The following is a 20,780-nucleotide window of genomic DNA, read 5'->3' on the forward strand; positions in this document are numbered from 1 at the left end:
GCAAGCTTATGTTTCTTGTTATCTTGGATTGATTTAGCTAAGCCGTCTGTGTTTACGGTGGCTCTTTGCCAGAGACTTCCAGGAAGCTGTCACTCGTGTTGCTTAGGTGCTTTCATTTGGTGAAAATGTGCGTCGTTTTTTTCATAAGAAGTCACGGTTCCAGCTGTTTTCTCTCTCCATCTCTCCTGAATCCATCTGCTTGGCAGTCATCTCGTCAGGATGTCATGGCAATGAAAGAAACGGCTGTGTCAGTTTTGATATACTTCTTGTTTTAAACTTGTCTCGTCCCTAAACCTACTGAGCTTGTCTTGTCGGGGTTTTACGCACACAGTCCGTGGGCCTGAGGGCTGCAGCTGGGGTCGTGCCCTGCAGAGCCATGCATGACTGATGTGAACACGGCCCTGGCTGCTGACAGCTGTAGCCGGAGCTGGCTGTAGGTTTCTCATGTTGACACTGGGACCAAACATGATTTCACCTCCCATATTTGTTGTATTTAATTGGCCTTTAATGTCACAAATCTTGAAGCTTCTGGCTTCAGAGTTTCATTTCATCATGTAATTTATTAAAGCAGCACTATGTAACTTTTCCACCTTAATCTAATATTTCCAGAGTCATTGTGATGGTACATCAACTTCCAACAGGTTTAATGAACCTCTGTCATGGTCTGAGGGGTCTGTATCGCCTTCACTGGCACTATGTAACTTTGAGGAGCATGGTAGGAACCCTGCCACACTAAAAAACTACACATTTTTACGGCTTTGACTGCTTTACGGCATACGTCACTTCCCCCTCCTTCCCGATTCGTGGTCGAGACGAAAGCTGGGCGGGGTGTGGAACGCAGAGCTCAGCAGAAGCTGGTATCACGTTTTATGGGAGGAGGCGAAAAAAAGAAAGCGGGAGAGTAACAAGCTAAATGCCCGGACAAAAAAATAAATAAAAATGCCCGGACAAGAATAAACATTGGCCCGGCGTTCACTCGCTGGCGTGAGCTGAAAGACGAGGAGGGATGTCCGACAAGAGAGACAGAATTGTTATGATACAAATGTAAATGTTAAGTTCTATGTTCAATAAGAATCAAAATTAGAATGTTTTCACATACAGGAGGGATTCGTCTTGGGTTCTAGTATTTTCCTGAGAACTGTAAAATTGTGCAGGGCTGATCTGCAAAATATAAGGAATGGGCATTCAGTTATTCACAGGTTATAAAGTATTTTTTTATTTTGTCAGTAAGTATGTTGGACTACTAATTTATGACGAAGTCCCTCTAAAAAACATTTGTAGTGTATTATCTCGCTGAAACAGGACAGGGGGGCGGGGGTGACTTCACTAATAAAACCAAATTGAACTTTCAAAGTTTTCAACTTCGTCATATTATATTGTCTAGTCAAAAATAGATACATTACCTCTTTGCTATCCATCCTTCAAACGGCCGCTGAAAACAGAAAAGTAGTTTTGAAAGTCCGTCCCGTCTTCATTCACTATCGAAACAAATGCACGCGACAGGGACAGGAGTTTTCCGGCAGTACGCGCTGGTGCTCATGGGAAACGTAGTGTTCTTTCTGGTAATGAACTACCGCTTTTGTCCAAAGGAGCCGCTAAACTCAACAAAAGTTGAAAGTTACATTGTGCTGCTTTAAAAATGCAATGTTTTTTTTTCATTAACTCAGGAAATGCTTCTTTAAAATTCACATAGTCTCACAAATTCAAAACACATGACACAATATTACTTTCAGAAAAGGTGAGAGTCGATTTACAGCCGGACAGTCTCGTAGCGATATAAATCTTTCTTTCAGCCTCCCATAAATTTGTCTTTCACATCATTCCTGACCCAGACTTCTAATAAAGTGCCTCTTTGTCTTTCTCTTGATTACTCATTTCCTCTCTTCATATCTTAACCCTCACAGCTGTAACTGCAATGCGCAGACACCCCCAACTATGAAGGTGGCCGTGGCCGGCGACCAGAGCTACCTGAGCACCATCCTGAGGTTCTTCGTGGAGCAGCTGGCCAACAAGACGCCCGACTGGCTCAGCTACATACGTTTCCTGGTGATCCCCATCGGTGCGTCCACTGGGATAAGTGCAGAGTCCACACCAAAAAATTGTGCATAGCTTTAGCATTGTTTTATGAATTTCTCTGCTTCTCGACGCAGGCTCTCATCCCCTGGCGAAATATGTGGCCTCATTCGACAGCCGGTTCAACAGCATCTTCATGGACACGGCGTGGAGGGAGCTGTTCTGCAGGACGGAACGGCCCGCCTCGGGTAGGAGGCGTCGCTCTGCTGTCTGGTTAAAACACAAGTCTGTTAGCCTAACGTGCATCTTGAAGGGAAAGGAAACTGGATCAGAGTAAAGGTCATCGGCCGGCAAAATCGAAAAAAGCAATTCTAACAATTGCAAAAGATGACGACGGATAAATTGGATCATAGCGCTCTTTTTCCTGTTTGAAGACCACCAGACTTTAAATGTCTGACCTCAACATTTACGCTAATGCTGGTTAAATCTGATTATCTTTCTTGTTTTTGAAAAAGATTTCTGCAGTGTTTACACATCTATACGGTTCTAGGCTCTTCTGTGTGTCATTTACATCCATTTATTGTCGTACTAGTAAATAGTGAAATGTGGGATTAATCCAGGCAAAAAAAGTGTAGTTAATCCATTTATTTTTGGATATTCTTGTAGAGTAAACCTTTCTCTGTTGGATTTTAATTTATTGTCGCGCCCACTTGCTTCTTGTGGGCATTACAATTCCTGGCTCACACACAAATCTCTTTAAGCTTCTGGTTCCATCCACCTCCTCTGTTATTATCACTTTTCTGCATCAACAAGCCTGACTATCATCACCCATTTTCCCTTTCGTAATCCACTTGTTTTAATCCTCAAGTGTGTGAGAGCCACAGCGTCATTCATCATATTGAATAATCTCAAAGGGGTTTGCATTTAAAAAAAAAAAAAATAGAATTAAAAGATGCACCACAGCTTCTAATCCCCCTCCAAATATTTGGTACTTATCGTAAGCTGTCACCCGAATAAAGTAGATAGTTTGACTTGTTGAATCATAAGATTAAGTCAAATTGGCATTAAAAATCAAATCCACCTATAAGTTTGCCAGGAACGACTGCCAGGCTTCATGTCATCCAAAAAGCCTTTCGTTTAACACACGATTTCTCTAGTGTTTAGTTACACTGAGCATGCCTCACCCTCTTAATTCATTGTGATGTTAAAGCATTAATGCACAGCCTCCTGGCACTTGGATCAAATTGTAGCATATGGATCAGTTGTCCTGTTCAAATCAAATCAAACTTTATTTATATAGAACTTCATACAATAGTAACGCAAAGTGCTTTACATAATAAAATCAACATTTAACATATAAAAAACTCACACTCGTGGTTAAAAATACACATCTGGTAATTTTCACACACATCCTCACATTAATACCCACACAGCACACGTAAATACAGGACTGTTTCAGAAAATTAGAATATTGTGATTTTCTGTAATGCAATTACAAAAATAAAAATGTCATACATTCTGGATTCATTACAAATTAACTGAAATATTGCAAGCCTTTTATTATTTTAATATTGCTGATCATGGCTTACAGCTTAAGAAAACTCAAATATCCTATCTCAAAAAATTAGAATATTCTGGGAATCTTAATCTTAAACTGTAAGCCATAATCAGCAATATTAAAATAATAAAAGGCTTGCAATATTTCAGTTGATTTGTAATGAATCCAGATTGTATGACATTTTTGTTTTTTTAATTGCATTACAGAAAATGAAGAACTTTATCACGATATTCTAATTTTCTGAGACAGTCCTGTATATATGAAAAAGTAAAAACAACATTAAAATAAACCTAAGAACAAGATAAAATTAGATTAAAAAAAAAGTTAATATAAAAGAATAAGTCCATAATAAAATAATTGAAAAATAAGTAGTTATAATAATAAGATATAACTAAAGAACAATAGACTAAACCACATTAATAAAATAAATAAAATTCAGTAATAAGCTAAACTAAAAAGGAAGGTATTCTGCGGCCCTGAGGTCGATGTTGATAGTCCAACAAACATGGTTCAGTAGACGTGCTGATAGCGGTCCGTGTCTCTCTACAGACAACATCGACGTAGCAGCGCGAGTCATTCAGTACCTGGCCGGTGCCAACATCTCCCACCAGTTTCCCATCTCAGAAGCCATGCTCACCTACAAACAAAAGAGGTAAAACCAGCTTGTTTTTTTAAGTTATTTAAGTAAATCATGCACTAGTGGGGTATGTGGTTTGTGTGTAAGCATGTCTGTATGTTTGCTCTCTGTGCTCCGAGTCTCTGTCGCAGCGACGTCTACCTCGTGGTGCTGACAGGAATGCCTTCTGTTTGAATGACTTAAGTTAGACTTAGAGCCGCTGTCGTCGTGACAGGTCAACCGATCACATGCACTTTACTCTTCAAGTAAATATCAGTTCAACTGCATGAGTCTGAATGAAAATGCGTGCATGCAGGCGTGCACATTCCACTGCAGGCTCCAAAAGCAGCTTTTGCTCTGCAAATCTGATATTTATAGTCGATTTATTAAAAGCTGCTGAAGTTGCGATGTCAGGTTTTAGACTTGTTAGATTTTCCAACCCGGTCGCCCCTCTCAGTTTATGGCCCGTTGCATTTCTTTGTGTGTTTGCTTGTTTTTGTTCTGAGATTTAAACAAAACCCCTCCCAGTTCCCTCCTAATGGTCAGATGGTGCTGAATACAGTTTTAACTCTTCTGCATTCCTTCTCCCCCCCTTCCCCCTTTGATTTGCTTTCAAGGAAAAGAAGTTTGTATTTTGATTTTTATATCAGGTATCTAAACCAACTCTTGTTTTGCCCTCCTGAACTCCCTCCTTCATGTGACCTGAGCTCCTTGCTGTGTCTTAACATTTCCCTCTTCACGATGGATGATACTCACTGTAACGTCACTGTGTCCTGATCTGTGTCTCTGCTGTGGTGTGACGCTTGACTCTTGCTCCGTCTTCCGTGTTGTTGCTGTGAAGATTTGCCTAACAACCTATGAAACCAACGTTTGCAAAAGTGAGCTGGTGTCGTGTACATGCAACCAGCAGTACTGATGTTTCCAGTGAATTTTCTTTAGCCAAAATAGTCACACGTGCCATTAGTTCTCAGTGAAGTCAGTTGATCTCTATTTTTATTTATCAAGACACATTTTTCCCTCTCATTTTATTTATTTATAATTTGGATGTCAAGTCTGAGCTCCCTGCTGAGCTGGCTGTCCCTACTCTTTTGAAGTCCAAATGTGGCCTCATTTAAGTTATAATAAGCATAAGACATTTCTAAATCACTAAATTATAATAGGTTCGGACATAATTATTAGTTTCTGTTAAATATTGGCAGTGTGTGGCTCTGCATCCGGCATGTTTGACCAGCCGTGCTGCTGAAGATGCAAACAAAACTACCAGCTGCATTTCTAACATTTCTGATGATCTGAAAAGCATGGAAATTACTAATTACTAATAAACATACTGACACTTTTTTTAATGTGTGCATATTTAAATATGTCAGAACACAGTAATGGGTGCATTCATGAAAGATCAGGACTTAAGATCGAGACTTGTAAGCTTTTTTGGGGGGTAAATAGCCGGTTTCAGGTCATGATGCAACTTCAGCCTTATGAAGATCTTTTTCTCCGGTAATGGCTTTTGGTTGGACAGATGTTTCCTCGCAACCATCCACCTTGTTAGTGCAGGATGCTCCTTAAACTGAGCACATCTATTTGTTAGGGATCAGCTTGTGGAGTCAGGTGTGCCAGTCCTGCTGTGTTTGCTTTTGCTGTGATCTTGACACTGTGACTTAGATGTGGAAGGTGAGGATATTTCTGGGGGCTTCAGCCTCGTGTGCCGCACCTGAACTGTGTTGCTAATTTGTTGTGGCTGCATTTTTCTACCATGATTAGAGATTCACTGGTTTGTTTAGGAGCTGCACTGTTAGAAGAGAAATGCAGCAATGTTTGCTGTCTTTGCTTATATGGGTCAATGACGTGACGCCTATATTTTCTGAAAAACATATTTTTTTTTCAATTCAAAAAAGGTTTAAATGTATAAAAAAAAAAACATATATATATGAACTACCTGTCCCACATATGGACTCACTTGAATTTTACAAAAAATACTAGTTATTTGGCATTTTGTTGTTGTTTTAAGCATCAAAATATCATGCGATGCGACCGTCCGACCAGGACTCTTGTTTTGAAAACTTCTTTTGAAATCACTCTAAATGTTTTTAAATCAATCTTCTGAAATGATTTCTGAAATGTCTTGTAGTGTGTAAGATTACAACACATTTGTATTTATATTTCCATCATAATATACAAACAAAGTTTGACTGATGTCCATTTTATGAAATATCATGTGGCGCGACCATTAAAAAAACAACCATTTTTGTATAATACTGAAAACTTGTTAAAAAAAAAAAGATGTCAAGATGTTAAGGAAATTAATTTATTTTAATATGAATCACGGTTGCACCACATGACCTTTTTTCAGGCTAGTGCTAATTCATGTTGACAAAAAAACTCTTAATCCCTTAATTTAAAATTTTTATATGAATGTATGTGTACACAACATTCTTAATGTTTGAACTACTGCAATAGATCTTTTTTTTATTATTTTAAAATTGACCTTTTGAAAATCCTTATTCGTCATTGACCCATATACATGTAACATTGAAAAGGGGGTTTCCTCATGGAAGCATTTGTCTGTGTGAAGCAGCTACACATCCGCTGAGGCTGGAGCTAAACTATCTCTCTTAGTAGCACAGAAACAAACAGATCTCGTACCCGACCGGAGGCCGACTAGGCGGACTCCCTGAAGTTGTGGTTGTAAGGAGCGGTCCTCTCATTCATCTCATTGTAACGTGACCTCAAGAAAACCCCATTCCACCTGAGCCTGTTATGTGCCATTTCTGCTGCGATGGGACATGGAGCAGGCCCCCCCACAGCCGTCTCCCCTCCAGGACCATTGAGTGTTCACGTGCACCTGTGGAGTGTTGAAATGTTTAAACACTTTACCGTCTTTGTTCACAGCCCGGATGAGGACTCCTGTCAGAAATTTGTGCCATTCATTGGGGTAAGAACTTGCTTTTTTCAGCATAGGGGCCAAACGTTGTTGAGTCAGATCTGTCTTTGCTGATGTCATACATCATCATCAATTTTATATTGTTCATTAATTTTGCCTTATTTAACTTATTGTGTTGCAATCTGGGGCAACACATATCCAACTAATATGAATCCTTTGTTTTTATTACAGAAAAGAGCACTTCGAGTTATTTACAATACGCACTACAGAGAACACACCAACAGATTATTTTTTTAATCAAGATTAACTGAAACTCGATGATTTGGTTAAGTTACAGACACTCACAATCATGTACACAGCTAAATGTAAAGCATTACCAGAAAACTTACAATACATGTTTACTTTCAGTTCAAATAATGAAGATTGTCGTAGAAAATTTAATTTTAAACTTTTATTTGCCGAACAACTTTAAAGCAGATGAGCGTTTCAATTGTTGTAATTAAGTTATGGAATTCATTACATTATGATTTAAAGGGCTGTATAAACATATTTCAGTTTAAAAATAAATTTAAAGAGAAAAAAATAGCAATGTATGGATGAAATAGTCAACATTTATAATATATGTGTATGGAGATTTTTTTGTTTTTCTTTCCTTGTGATATTAACTAAGTAATTGTGCAGACCATCTGTTATTATTGTTCAATTTAGTTTTGAGGGAGGGGCAGGTATAATAAGATTTTCTTCTTCCTGTTCCTTTCTGGTTATGGAATATGCTTTTGATTGTGTTGTCATTTTACTTGTTTGTTTCTTTTGTTTGCATATTTCCATGATCGGAATAAATAAAAATGAAATTAAATGTCCTGGACTGAACCCTGTCCATTCTCACAGGTTGTGAAGGTTGGGATTGTGGAGCAAAGCCTCTCAACCTCGAGTAAGAAACATATTTGACCTTGTTTTAGTCTCATGATGTCTTGTTACCATTTTGCATCACTTTAAGACGTTGCATTAAATTGTTTTCCTCTGATTGACAGTGGACTCGGATGACGCGATGGGAGTGAACACGAGCATCCTCTCCTCCCCGACTCCCCCATCGGCTGGCCCGCATGGGAAAGAGATTGGGAGCACCCCTCCACAGTCTCCCTCGGTGTCCACGGCCCTGTCTGGAGCTGGGTAGGACGAGACTCCACTACCACATCCTCCTCTCCCCACCCAGCTTTTAACGCCAGCTCGGCTTGTCTCCGTTTTTCAGCTCTCCATGTTCGGGCAGCGAGCTGATGGGGCTGCAGGTGGACTACTGGACGTGGCAGGGGTCGGAGAAGAAGAAGGAGGGAGACAAAAGGGATGTGGGACTGAAGAACACCCTGAAGAGTAACTTCCGTTCGCTACAAGTCAGCCGCCTGCCCTGCGGGGGAGAACTCACTCCTCCCCCCAGCATGGCTATGACCGTGGTCACCAAGGAGAAGAACAAAAAAGGTACGCTGGAGGGATCTAAGGGACGTTTTGGTAGCGAGCAGTTTAGTTTAGTTTATTTATTTAGCAATATAAGATAAATTGAACAAAAAATGAAAAACATTGAAATAATATGCAAGGAAAGGAAGAAGCCTGGTGGCTTATATAGAATCTTTTCCATATATGAATAAAAAACAAAACAAAAGCTACACAAGGGGGAGTAAAAAAACAAAAGAACACAAAAGAAAATGTAACTCAGATCAAATAATAAACACTACAAAGATGAAACAATAAGAAAGTTCTTTAAATGTTTTTTGAATATTGGCAAGGATGGTGATGATTTAAGAGATTTATTGATGAATTCTACAAGTGGGGGCCTCTGTAAGTGATGAAAGATTGATGTTTCCAAGTTCTACAAAACGGTAAAATAAAATCATCTTTATGCCTTGTAGCATAAGAATGAATATTGGAATTAACACAAAAGATATTATGAAAAGAAGAAGGAAGATCTTGTATATAATTTTTAAATTTGAACATAAATAAACATGATTGAAAAATGTTAATGGCTCATATCTGTTTGCATGTGATATCATTCTGAGAAACCTTTTTTGAATTATCAATAATTTATTAATATATGTTGAATGTGTCGAAGCCCAAACAATGCAAGGATCAATTTGCCTGTTTCATCTGCTATTAATCTGATTCTGTTCTAAAACTTCCCGTGCAGATGAGTTGAATAAGTGTTTTACACTTCTATGATATCCTGGGAAGCCCGATACTCCTTATCAAGCTTCCCAGGATAGTTTGATGAGGCCTCCCGGTCTCAAGGGAAAGTTGGGGGCAGAAGGTCCACTTTTAAATCGGCTCATTGTTCCTCCGTTTCAGTGATTTTTCTCAGCAAGAAGCCGAAGGAGAAAGAGCTGGACTCTAAGAGCCAAGTGATTGATGGGATCAGCAGGTTGATCTGTACAGCCAAGCACCAGCACACCATGCTGAGAGGTAGCAACCACACACACACACACACACACACACACACACACACACACACACACACACACACACACACACACACACACACACACACACACACACACACACACACACACACACACACACACACACACACACACACACACACACCAGAGGTGTCAAGTAACGAAGTACAAATACTTCGTTACCTTACTTCAGTAGAAATTTTGGTTATCTATACTTCACTGGAGTAATTATTTTTCAGGCGACTTTTTACTTTTACTCCTTACATTTTCACACAATTATCTGTACTTTTTACTCCTTATATTTTAAAAACAGCCTCGTTACTCTATTTCATTCCGGCCTTTAAAAAAAACTATCCAGTTAAATTGCTCCATCCGGATAGAGTGAATTTGGTTGTGGTTGTTTCAGATGTTCTTGTCCAGTTTTGTTCTTACATCCGTTCCCTCAGATTCCTGCAACTAAACTTGGATGTACATTCCAATAAAGGTTAGGATAAATGATAACATGCCTCTGAAGTTTGACTTTTTGCACCATTACAATACTTATAGGCAACTAGTCATCATATCTCCTGCTCTCTGAAACACATGTTAATGCTCAATAGTACACATATATGGTTCTTTAATATATTTACATTATACTAAGATACATTCATTTTCAATGGCTTTTGTCCTTAATGGCTTTTGTCCCCCTTACATTACTTTTACTTTTATACTTTAAGTAGTTTTGAAACCAGTACTTTTATACTTTTACTTGAGTAAAAAACTTGAGTTGATACTTCAACTTCTACAGGAGTATTTTTAAACTCTAGCATCTATACTTCTACCTGAGTAAGGAATGTGAATACTTTTGACACCTCTGACACACACACACACACACACACACACACACACACACACACACACACACACACACACACACACACACACACACACACACACACACGGCTGCACTGCCCTCTGGTGGTGACTGCGCAGTACATCAGGGTCTTCTGATTTCTTGCATTCACCTCCATCCTCTTCCCTCCTCTTCCCTCCTCAGTCACCATTGACGGGGTGGAGTGGAACGATGTCAAGTTTTTCCAGCTCGCTGCCCAGTGGCCGACGCATGTCAAGCACTTCCCGGTGGGGATCTTTGGTTACACAAAGCCGGTGTGACCCCGGCCACCGTCCACTCACCCACCAGACTCTCCGCGGCCCTCGTCTCGTCTCGCCGAGACGCCGGCGGCCTCCCAGCAGTAATAGTTTTCCTGTGGAAATCTTAAAGACTCACAACCACGTGTTCAACACACAAACTTCTTGTTGTCTCTTTGATGTTTTTGATGTTGTTGGGTGATATTCTTGTTTTTGTTTTCCTTTTTTTTTTTTTACACACTACAAAAAGAACAAGTACTATTTTGTAAGATTTGTGCTACCGCCTCGGAGGTATTTTGGGGTTTTCGACAAATTGCCACATTTCAATAATGGCAGCTGTGTTTGCACTTTGTTTTTGTTAACATTTTATTATTTCTGTGAAATCCTACATTTATTGTTACTCTATAGATAACGGAGGAGCGTGATGGTGATGTGCAGTGGCGTGCGTGAGACTGTTGAAGACCCTGTTTGTGTTTGTTGTTGAAAGTTGGAATATTGCTGTGAATTTAGATGGAATCCTTTTTCTTCTCAGTGCTCAGTTTTCTTACTTCACCCTTTACTTTCTGAAAAAAGTACATTTTTATAGGAAGGAATGTAATATTTTATTGTTTTTGTTTGTTTTTGCCTAGTTGCTTTTAAGCACACTAAAGCAAATCGAGAGGAGAAGTGTTTGAATGTAGCTCGATCACATTCATGACTCGCTGGCGGTTCATCGCGTCGGCTCAGCTGACGCCGTCGCGATGGCGTACACTCCCACTGCACCAGCGAGGGCCACATAGACGCAGGGTGACCACCGTTTTTATTTCCCACTAGCTGAATGCCAAACTAAGTTCCGTTTGAATAACCTGTCCCACACTTGTGCTGTAATTTGGTCTTCTTGGAGTCATTTCATGCCACATCAGATTATATCCGCTAAACGTGTCGTTAGCTAGACCAACTGGCTCAACTTGGCCAATACTGGACTGTGCAGTGATGTGCCAAAAAAATAAGTTTTTACAGTGTGTTCATAAAAGGTCTTGGCCTGGCCTAACATCTCGGTGTGTTGTACTGAAAACTAAAGTTGTACATTTAACGTGTCTGTGGTCCCTGTGGAGATCAGTATTAAGATTACTGAGTTAATTTAGAGAAATTTACCTGTGACATTCGATATTTGGCCAAATGTCAAAACATATTTACAGATGTCTGTAAATCCTAAGCGAGCGAGTACCAGCGTGTCTTTGAGCACAGCCCTGAAGCGTACCGACGTTTCAGTATTGAGCCCGTTGAGGGACAATCCCAGAAATGAAAGGCGACCGCCGCCTCTGCCGCGGGGCGCAGCGCCGAGCAGGTGTAAAATATGACAAGCGAACGGAGTCTTGCCAGACGTCCAAGTCACTGCCTGTGTGTCCGTGTTGGTGTGCTCTGTGTTTGATGGTACTCCCTGAATAGTGTTAACGTGAAACTTCTGCAATAGGAAACCTTTGGACAAAGGGCCTTCTGCATGAGTTTGTTGCTTTTTATAAAGTGAAGACTTAAAGCTTTGATAGGCTGGCTTTTCTCTTTTCTTTTTCAAATTGTATAGAAACATGTACAAGATATACTATTGTGAACTGCAAAGCCCCCTTTCACTAAACTGAGAGCACAAAGCGTGCACCTTTTATTCCTCGACATGAATGCCAAATATATTTCCAGAACTCACGACTGTGGTCGACAATGCAAACACTATTTGGGATGTAATTTCCTCCTGCGTTTCCCTCACTTTGTAATGCACTTTTGTATACATAGTAGTTCAAATTGGGACGTCAATTTTGTTGCGAGATGTTATATTTGAAATGTAAACCACTACCTGTATTCAGACGAAGGCTTTCTTCTTCTCCTTGAGTTTCATAGGGGCGTTGTGTTGATGTGTCGGCGCCCTGCGAGGTCTGGAAAACCTTCATGGCTCTCTGTTGCCTGATGTATCACTGCTTAATGTTAAGATGAATTTAGCAGCTGCCACTGAACGCGTCTGCTTGTACGGTCAACATTTCCTAGTTCCTGCTTTCTGAAGGGGTCGCTGGGGTCTCCCAGCTGCCCCCCCCCGCGTGTTCGTAGTCCCGGCCTGTGATGCGTGTTGAAGCCGGGCAGACTTGTTTTAGGGGATTAATCATCCGAGTTAGCCTTTTGAATTACTAAATAACAAGCAAAATAAGTATTTGACCTCAATTTATTGTTTTGTATTTTATTACCCCCCCCCCCTAGATCCAGAGGTAGCATGGGGGTGTTTTACAAGGCCGGATCAATGAGCGGGCATGCTCCCTTTGACGTCGTATTTAGCACTCCAAAAGAAACTAACATCAGTATTAATACTCGTTACTGGTCAACTACTATTGCATCATGCCATCTCATTGCTCCTGTTACTTGAAAAGCCACCCGGTGTCTTTGCACAAACCCTATTTTAAATGACATGACAGTATTTTTAAATTCACCACTAAAAATATGGGTTACCCTGCATGTTTTACTATAGATGTAAATATGTTTTGGATTTTTATATTTTGTTTCTTTCAATGCTCTCACAAGCAGTTGTGTTAAATAAAATTTTTAATCTTCTGTACAAACACTGTCTTTATTCATATTTTGCTCCAAAAAAAAGAATTGCATTCATAAGCAAAACATTACAATACGCCCTCCACCCGACGTGACGGCGGCTTTATTGGTTAGAGGAGATGGAGGGCATGTTGACGTAGCTCTTCATGGGAGGCAGCGGTCTTATCTTCCGCCCCGCCCATCCTCCTTTCCTCTGCCACAAGCCGCTGGACGGCCGAATGCCGAGCCAGCGGTTTCGACCGGCTTTGCCGATGATCCGTTTGTTGTGGTCGATGTTGGAGACGCGTCCCACCGTCACCATGCAGGTCTCCAGCACCTGCGTGGGCCACCCAAAAAATAAAAGTTTAGTTTAGAGTTTATTTACAAATTAAAAAACACAAATACAGATAATAATCAATCGAGGTTTGTAAAATGGGACTCTCCAGAAGCTACTGTAGCTTATGAATAGGGGCCCAGTCACACAGCAGAACAACTATAAATTACACATAATACATAAACATACAGTATAATAACCTTATAACCTAAATAAGAAAAAAAAAACACAAAAGAAAAACCCTGAGACCTCCTCAGATTTCTTATAAAATATTCTTATAAAAATAATACATCAGGTATTGGTACATAAAAAAATTAATAAGAGACATAATTTAATAACAATTTTTGTTTTAGCTTTTTTTTTTTTAATTGAGAGAGATCCAGACTTTTATAGCACTACCAAGCTCATTCCAAATTGTTAGACCTTTGCAGGCTACACTGAAACTTATATATTTCAGTTTCCTTTTCTTTCCCTTTAAAAGTTGTTTTCCCCTTGTGGTGTGTTCATGAGTGGGAGCAGAAATGGGGATGAGATGACAGAGTCTATCATTGAGTCTAAAAACTACAGTATACATTACACAGGCATTGTGGAAAATGTTACACTCAGTAAGTTTCAGAAGCTTATTTCCATAAAAAAGAGAATCAGAGGGAGCATTTAGTTTAAAGCGGAAAAGGGTGTTTTTGACCAGATAAATGTAGTCCACCTCACCTGAACCTGCCGCTTTGAAGGAAGCTGAACGATGGCTGTTCCGTTTACTTTACGGAGCAAAACGCCGCTCGTACCTGAGAGAGAAAAAACAAACCACAAATTAACCAACATCTTCACAATAAAGAGACTATTATAAAACGTGTGCCAGTGATGGGTTAACTTACCTGCAGCGCGTATGTACTCTGATCCCTTCCCCGGTTCTACCTCCAGGTTGTTCACCAGAGTCCCCACTGGAAGAGCTCCCAGCGGGTAGGAATCCCCCTCGTTGGCTGACACTGCAAGACAAAAACAGTAACAGCAGTCAGCACTAACTTTAACCCTTGTGCTGTCTTTGGGTCAAGGGAGGGTGAAGGAGGAAAAGATGGAAGGAAGGGAGAAGGAAGGAAGTAGGAAAGGGAGTAAGGAAGGGAGAAAAGATGGAAGGAACAGAGAAAGGAGAAAAGAAGGAAGGAAGTAGGAAAGGGAGTAAGGAAGGGAGAAAGGAAGGAAGTAGGAAAGGGAGAAAAGATGGAAGGGAGGAAAGAAGGGAGAAAAGATGGAAGGGAGGGAGGAAGGGAAAAAAGAAAGGGAGAAAAGGAAAGAAGGGAGGGAGGAATGAAGGGAGAAAAGGAATGAAGGGAGGGAGGAATGAAGGGAGAAAAGGAAAGAAGGGAGGGAGGAATGAAGGGAGAAAAGGAAAGAAGGGAGGGAGGAATGAAGGGAGAAAAGGAAAGAAGGGAGGGAGGAATGAAGGGAGAAAAGGAAAGAAGGGAGGGAGGAATGAAGGGAGAAAAGGAAAGAAGGGAGGGAAGAATGAAGGGAGAAAAGGAAAGAAGGGAGGGAGGAATGAAGGGAGAAAAGGAAAGAAGGGAGGGAGGAAGGAAGAGAGAAAAGGAAAGAAGGGAGGGAGGAAGGAAGAGAGAAAAGGAAAGAAGGGAGGGAGGAAGGAAGGAAGGAAGGGAGGGAGGAAGGAAGGGAGGGAGGAAGGAAGGAAGGAAGGGAGAAAAGGAAAGAAGGGAGGGAGGAATGAAGGGAGAAAAGGAAAGAAGGGAGGGAGGAATGAAGGGAGAAAAGGAAAGAAGGAAGGAAAAGCAAAGACGGTAATAAAGGAACGAATGACGAAAGGGAGATAGGAAGAAAAAGGAGTAAAGGAGGGTAAAAAGGAGGAAAAGAGGAAAGGAAGAAGGAAGGAGAGAGCATGGCAGGAGGAAAGAAGGATAGAAGAATTGGGTCATTTTGACCCAAAGACAGCACAAGGGTTAACCTCGGTTAACACGCGCCGCCATGAGGAGTTCTGCGTACCTGCCATACGTCCAATCAGTCCTGATGTCTTAATGATGTCTCCGACCTTCATGTTCTCTGTCGCGATGATCCATCTTTTACGGCTCCCTCCTGCCAACAAGGCAATGTCCGCGGACCTACACACACACACACACACACACACACACACACACACACACACACACACACACACACACACACACACACACACACACACACACACACACACACACACACACACACACACACACACACACACACACACACACACACACACACACACACACACACACACACACACACACACACACACACGATTATGCATGCATGCATGTATCTATGTCTACACCCACACACAGTTCTGTGCAGCAGACGCTGATCTCACCTGCATGGGTCGTATCGCACCTCCACAACCTTCTCTTCAAAAGGCTGGCCATCTTTATCAGATTCATACCGTAACCGCTGAAAGTCTATGCACCTGTACTTTTGCTTATGGCCACCGCCGATGCCGTGTGTACGTATTTTACCTGCGCGGGGGGGGGGGGGAGAAGAGGAGCACATGACTTTCACAGCTGCTTGAAGGGCAAATATTGCAGAATGCTGCAGACTTCCAACCTGAGGTCAAACACGACTATAAATCGATGATTTGTACGAGATGGAAAATGGTTGGGGGAGGGTGTAAGTCATGAACACCTTCACAGATTTAAAATTTGATTTATAAATGATTGACAGATAAGAAATTAGTCCAAAAAGACAGAAACATTTAAGCAGTTGTCAAAACTTTTTTGCCTTTTTTACTTTTATTCCATCAGCTTGATGAAAATGGACTATTTATTATTCTTCTGTAATATTACAACAGATGACCAAAGTAGAGATGGCAACAAAATCTGAATTATTTGGTTTAATAAAATGTAGATTACTGTTTATACTTTAAAACGCTGAAACAGACTTACAGCAACTGTTGGGGCAGGCTACCCTTAAGATTTAAACAATTCTACAAACATACATCTTTGCTTTTTTTTTGTCATTTATGAATTTCATGTTGTTAATGTCCTCTTTATGTCGGTGTTTCTGCTGTGCATCTTTAAATTATGTTTATAAGTGCAGAATAAAGAGGTCTCATTAAATCCACATTTCTACAAACACCAATATTTTCATTTTAGCCGTGTCTTTTATTACATTTTTAATTGTGTTTTAAATACTTCTGTTATTATTACATTTAGGAATAAAAGAGCCTGTTTCCGAAAAAGCTGAGATGAGAAACTCGACACCGCGACTATAAAAAGTCATCATCAATGCAGCTTCCACACTGGATTCGCCATGGCAACAAATGCTTTGCATGACTGGAAGCAACTTTCCTATTTTAGTTTGCTAGGACTGGAGTCATAAGTGCAATCATAGAAACACATATTCAGACAAAAGTGCAACACAGCTGAAGGAAAGAGACGTGGGAGACAAGTGCAGCGTGAGTGAACGCCAATTACAATACTTAAACTACCGTTTATAACATTGAATGAATGACAAATGGTTAAATGTATATTCCCTGTAATGACAGTCCAAAAAAACGACACACAACCAGCTAAAGATAATGTTTCAATCATCTCAGACGGGTAACTCAAACGCAACGTCCTCTGTTGTATTCACTTTAAAAACATTTCTTAGGAATGGAAAACTCAAAAGAGAAAAATCAGAAGAAGACTACATGGTAATTATGGGTGCAGACAATACACCCGGCCACACTAACTGGTAAATCATGACGGAAATGTCTTGACTCACTCAAGTGGGAGAAGGATACAAATATCCATCATTCACTCCCTAATGGAAACGAATAGGGTATGTGAAGTATGCTGCAGGTTATATTTGTAATGCACAGAAGGATAATATCATGCAGGCTAACTGACATAAATAAATACGAAAGACCTAACGCTCTGGAAAAAAAACCTTCAGGGTTATACAAGTATCTGTCATGGCTCGTTTGACCGCATTAAACGATCTGTTCAGATCTTCAATATACTTTCCTGATACAAATGCGATATGTCATCATTCAGATGTCTTTAAAATTAGCCTTATATGATCAATTTTCTGATTAAATTGAACTCGATTCAGCTTCATGAGGGGGGGAGACAGAAAGTAACTCAGGGTATGTCTAAGTAAACCTGCTTTAGACCAGCTTTAGTTCACAGTTGCTGTGGTAACAGACTCCAACTATGAGTTACCTCGGTTTTTGAAACCGACTCGACTGAACCCCCTTGCTCGGGGTAAAGTAACCTTGCTTTCTGAAACAATAAACTCCGAGTTTGCCTGAGTTCAGGTTCAACATACTCGAGAGTTTCTACGTAACTCACTTCATGAAACTGACCCCAGACCTACTGCTTTGTGTAAACACACCATTTACCTTTCCTGTCCTGCAACATTGACCGCAGTCTTTACCTGTGTGATCTCGGCCTCCAGTCTTTTTCATCCCCATGGGCTTGATGCTGTACTTCTCCATCTGCTTCCAGTGGGTCCGGTTCTGCTCCAGGGGGGCTGTGGTGAGGAAGCCTCTGCACTGGCTGACGGTGCAGAGCGCCGGAGATCCCAGCTTCAGCTGAGCAGCCACCTGTCAGCGGACAAATCAGGGGGGGCACAGCTCGGTTTGCTGGATGTAATGGTGGAAGTCAATTTGTGGATGAGTGGTACCAACAGCTGATGTGTTTACCTGAGAGGGCAGCAGAGCATGCTGGGAAAGCGTCAGGGAGCGCAGGGCTCGAGTTAAACAGGACATCGACATCAGGGGAGGGAGTCAGCTGCTAGTCCACACAGAAACCTGCCAAAATGACGCCTTTTATGAGCACAATTTATAGAAATAGCCTTTTTGCTCATTAACAGAGATGATCATTTTATAATTTGTTAGGATTTTATGACATTTTTAAAAGGTATGAGGGTTTTTTTCTATAAGATTGTACGCTGATAGTTGCTCTCAGCGCAGAACCACCTCCTCTTTTTATGATCAGACTGATTAGCTGAGTTCTTCTTTAGGTGAGGACCGTGAAGAGGAACGGATGTTTAAGACTGATGGGTCCCATCCTGTTTTTCTCTGGGTTTTGGTTGTCGTTGATCTTTGCTGGGTTGGCATGTCGGATTAGAAATAAACAACAGAAAATATATGGCTGAAAGTATGATGTTTAAGTTTCTTTCACTGCAGTTGGCCTCCCAGATAAGGTTCAACACCGGCTCCTATAACGTACCGGTGTTGTGCCAAAAAGTGATTGCCTCCCATAATCTGATTTCTTCTGATTTCTGGCCGCGGGAGCGCGCACAGCAGCCCATTGAGCGATAGCGCTAAAACGTCAGATTTTCAGATTATGAAGCATAAGAATGAGATAAAGTCATATTTAGGCAGAAACAACTTTTCATTAACTGTATTTAGCCTTCAATCAATTTTTGGCTGGTGAAAATGCCTATTTTGTGTTGTAATGGTCCTTTAAAAGGGTTAAAAGCAATCCTGTGAGCTCTAGTGTTTATATTATGAAGCTCAAGAATGAGATCAAATCATATTTAGGTAGAAACAACCTTTCATTAACTGTATTTGGCCTTCAATCAATTTTTGGCAGGTAAAAAGACCCTTTTTCAGGGGAGAAATCAGATTCTGGCAGGCAATCACTTTTTGGCACGACACCGGTACAAAACACCTCCCTTTTTCAGTATAAATATAACTGGATTGATGACCACAGGTTGCATTTCTCTCCCACCTATGTGGTTTGAGAAAAGTTTACCTCCGGCTGGAAAACGTGCATGATATAATAAAAATAAAAGCTTCAGAATAAAAGATTCTGTTCACTGGTTTTCTTATGGTGCACCAGACAAACCAACACGAGGATCTTTCAAATTGGACATATTTTTATTACAGTCTGGCTTGTTTTTTTTTTTATTTAACCTTTATTTAGTCAGGAAAAGAAACCCATTGAGATTAAAAATCTCTTTTGCAAGGGTGTCCTGGCCAAGAGGCAGCACAAGATTTCAGATATTAAAATTTTACAGAGGTGTGATGTGAAATAATAAAATCAAATAAAATCAAATGAAACAAAAAATGGAAATCATTTAAAACAGTTACAAATCAGAGATGCTGTCTCAAGTGCACTCATTCTGGACTTAAAATCCCTCAGTGGAATAAGTTCTGTTATTTTTAGATCCTTTTGAAGTTTGTTCCATGTATAAGGGGCAGAGTATGTGAATGTTTTTAATGTATTAAACCCCACAATGTCCTACTTGTCACATGTGCTTTTAAGGCTTATAACGTTAGTTTAAAATCTTCTGCTGCCTATAATCTTGCTCACCTGAAATGAAACAAGCTACTTCAGATTTAACACCAATAGAGAACATTGTAACGCGTTTCTACGTTTATTTACACTTTTATTGAGCGACGTGAGCTCGTGTTATCCACTACCAGGGCAGTTATTGCGCTTCAGGAGAAGAATCTTCTTCTCTAACCAACACAGAATCAAACGTGGGGCTAATATTAAATTGTAAATACAAACATATAATAACATTAATATTCAACAAACCTTTAAATCCCAGTTATTTCATTGCGGACCGAATCTGTCCTTCACAGAACCGCAACGCGACGTCGCGCATTGATGACGTAGTTAAAGATGTGTCTTTCTACAATAAAAAGAAAAGTAAAAATAAATTGTTTTTTTTTTACTGTCTCGTAAGTCCTCTTTGATATTCTTGTTTAAAATATAACCTTCTGTAAAAGCTAAAATTATTGGGCTTCTGTTGCATTTCCCGGTTTTAGCTCCGCCTCTAGATGGTTATGCAGAATTAGAAGAAATAATGCCGCGTTCCATTTGTCCTCGGAAGTCGGAATTTCTTAGTTCCCAGTCGGAATTTTCAACTGGAACGCCCTTTGAAGTGGGATTTCCTACTGGGAAAGTGGGAGAAGCTTCACCACCCCCGAGTTACCATTCCATGATGGCTGCCATTCCTAGCTCCCAGTTCGATTTCCGAGGTAAATGGAAGGCGGAATAAATCATATCCACAAGATAGATCCATTTTATTTTGTATTGATTCATTGTTGCGGTGGAGATGTGGCAACAATTTAACATCCTTCTGTGATTTTTTTTTTTTTTTTTTTTACTGTAAATAAACCTAATTGTTTTTGTTAATTACTTCGGTCTATATTTATTTTTGTAATATATTTCATTTTGTTATTTGTAATTTATTTTTATTTTTGTTATAATTAAAAATCTAATTTAACAAGAAGTTTTATGTTTGTGTTGTTTATTTTTTTGGTTTCACTATTAAAAAAAAACCCT

General features: G+C 40.2%; 2 protein-coding genes across 5 annotated transcripts in view; one reads left to right on the top strand and one right to left on the bottom strand.

Moving 5' to 3' along the window:
• LOC133463835 (phosphofurin acidic cluster sorting protein 2-like) overlaps window positions 1-12,860 on the top strand; it is a 65,236-nt gene extending 52,376 nt beyond the window's left edge. For 3 of the 4 annotated variants that reach the window (XM_061745577.1, XM_061745579.1, XM_061745580.1), the window contains 10 exons: window positions 1,905-2,059; window positions 2,151-2,261; window positions 4,121-4,223; window positions 4,805-4,837; window positions 7,074-7,116; window positions 7,954-7,996; window positions 8,097-8,235; window positions 8,315-8,538; window positions 9,400-9,513; window positions 10,546-12,860. In XM_061745577.1, the coding sequence (XP_061601561.1) occupies window positions 1,905-2,059; window positions 2,151-2,261; window positions 4,121-4,223; window positions 4,805-4,837; window positions 7,074-7,116; window positions 7,954-7,996; window positions 8,097-8,235; window positions 8,315-8,538; window positions 9,400-9,513; window positions 10,546-10,661 (1,081 nt within the window). In that variant the 3' untranslated portion in view covers window positions 10,662-12,860. The remainder of the gene's footprint in view (window positions 1-1,904; window positions 2,060-2,150; window positions 2,262-4,120; window positions 4,224-4,804; window positions 4,838-7,073; window positions 7,117-7,953; window positions 7,997-8,096; window positions 8,236-8,314; window positions 8,539-9,399; window positions 9,514-10,545) is intronic. The other variant, XM_061745578.1, reaches the window with a different exon arrangement.
• A 342-nt stretch (window positions 12,861-13,202) lies between these two features.
• On the bottom strand, window positions 13,203-20,177 carry mrpl2 (mitochondrial ribosomal protein L2). The gene is made up of 8 exons (XM_061745581.1): window positions 20,028-20,177; window positions 18,182-18,289; window positions 17,914-18,082; window positions 15,869-16,010; window positions 15,505-15,620; window positions 14,388-14,498; window positions 14,224-14,297; window positions 13,203-13,518 (listed from the first exon to the last, which is right to left on the bottom strand). Exons 2-8 carry the CDS (start codon window positions 18,251-18,253, stop codon window positions 13,306-13,308), a joined length of 897 nt encoding a protein of 298 aa, XP_061601565.1. The 5' UTR covers window positions 18,254-18,289; window positions 20,028-20,177; the 3' UTR covers window positions 13,203-13,305.
• Window positions 20,178-20,780: the final 603 nt, after the last annotated feature.

The sequence above is a fragment of the Cololabis saira genome, chromosome 17 (genome assembly GCF_033807715.1).
Source record: "Cololabis saira isolate AMF1-May2022 chromosome 17, fColSai1.1, whole genome shotgun sequence".
Taxonomy (NCBI): domain Eukaryota; kingdom Metazoa; phylum Chordata; class Actinopteri; order Beloniformes; family Belonidae; genus Cololabis; species Cololabis saira.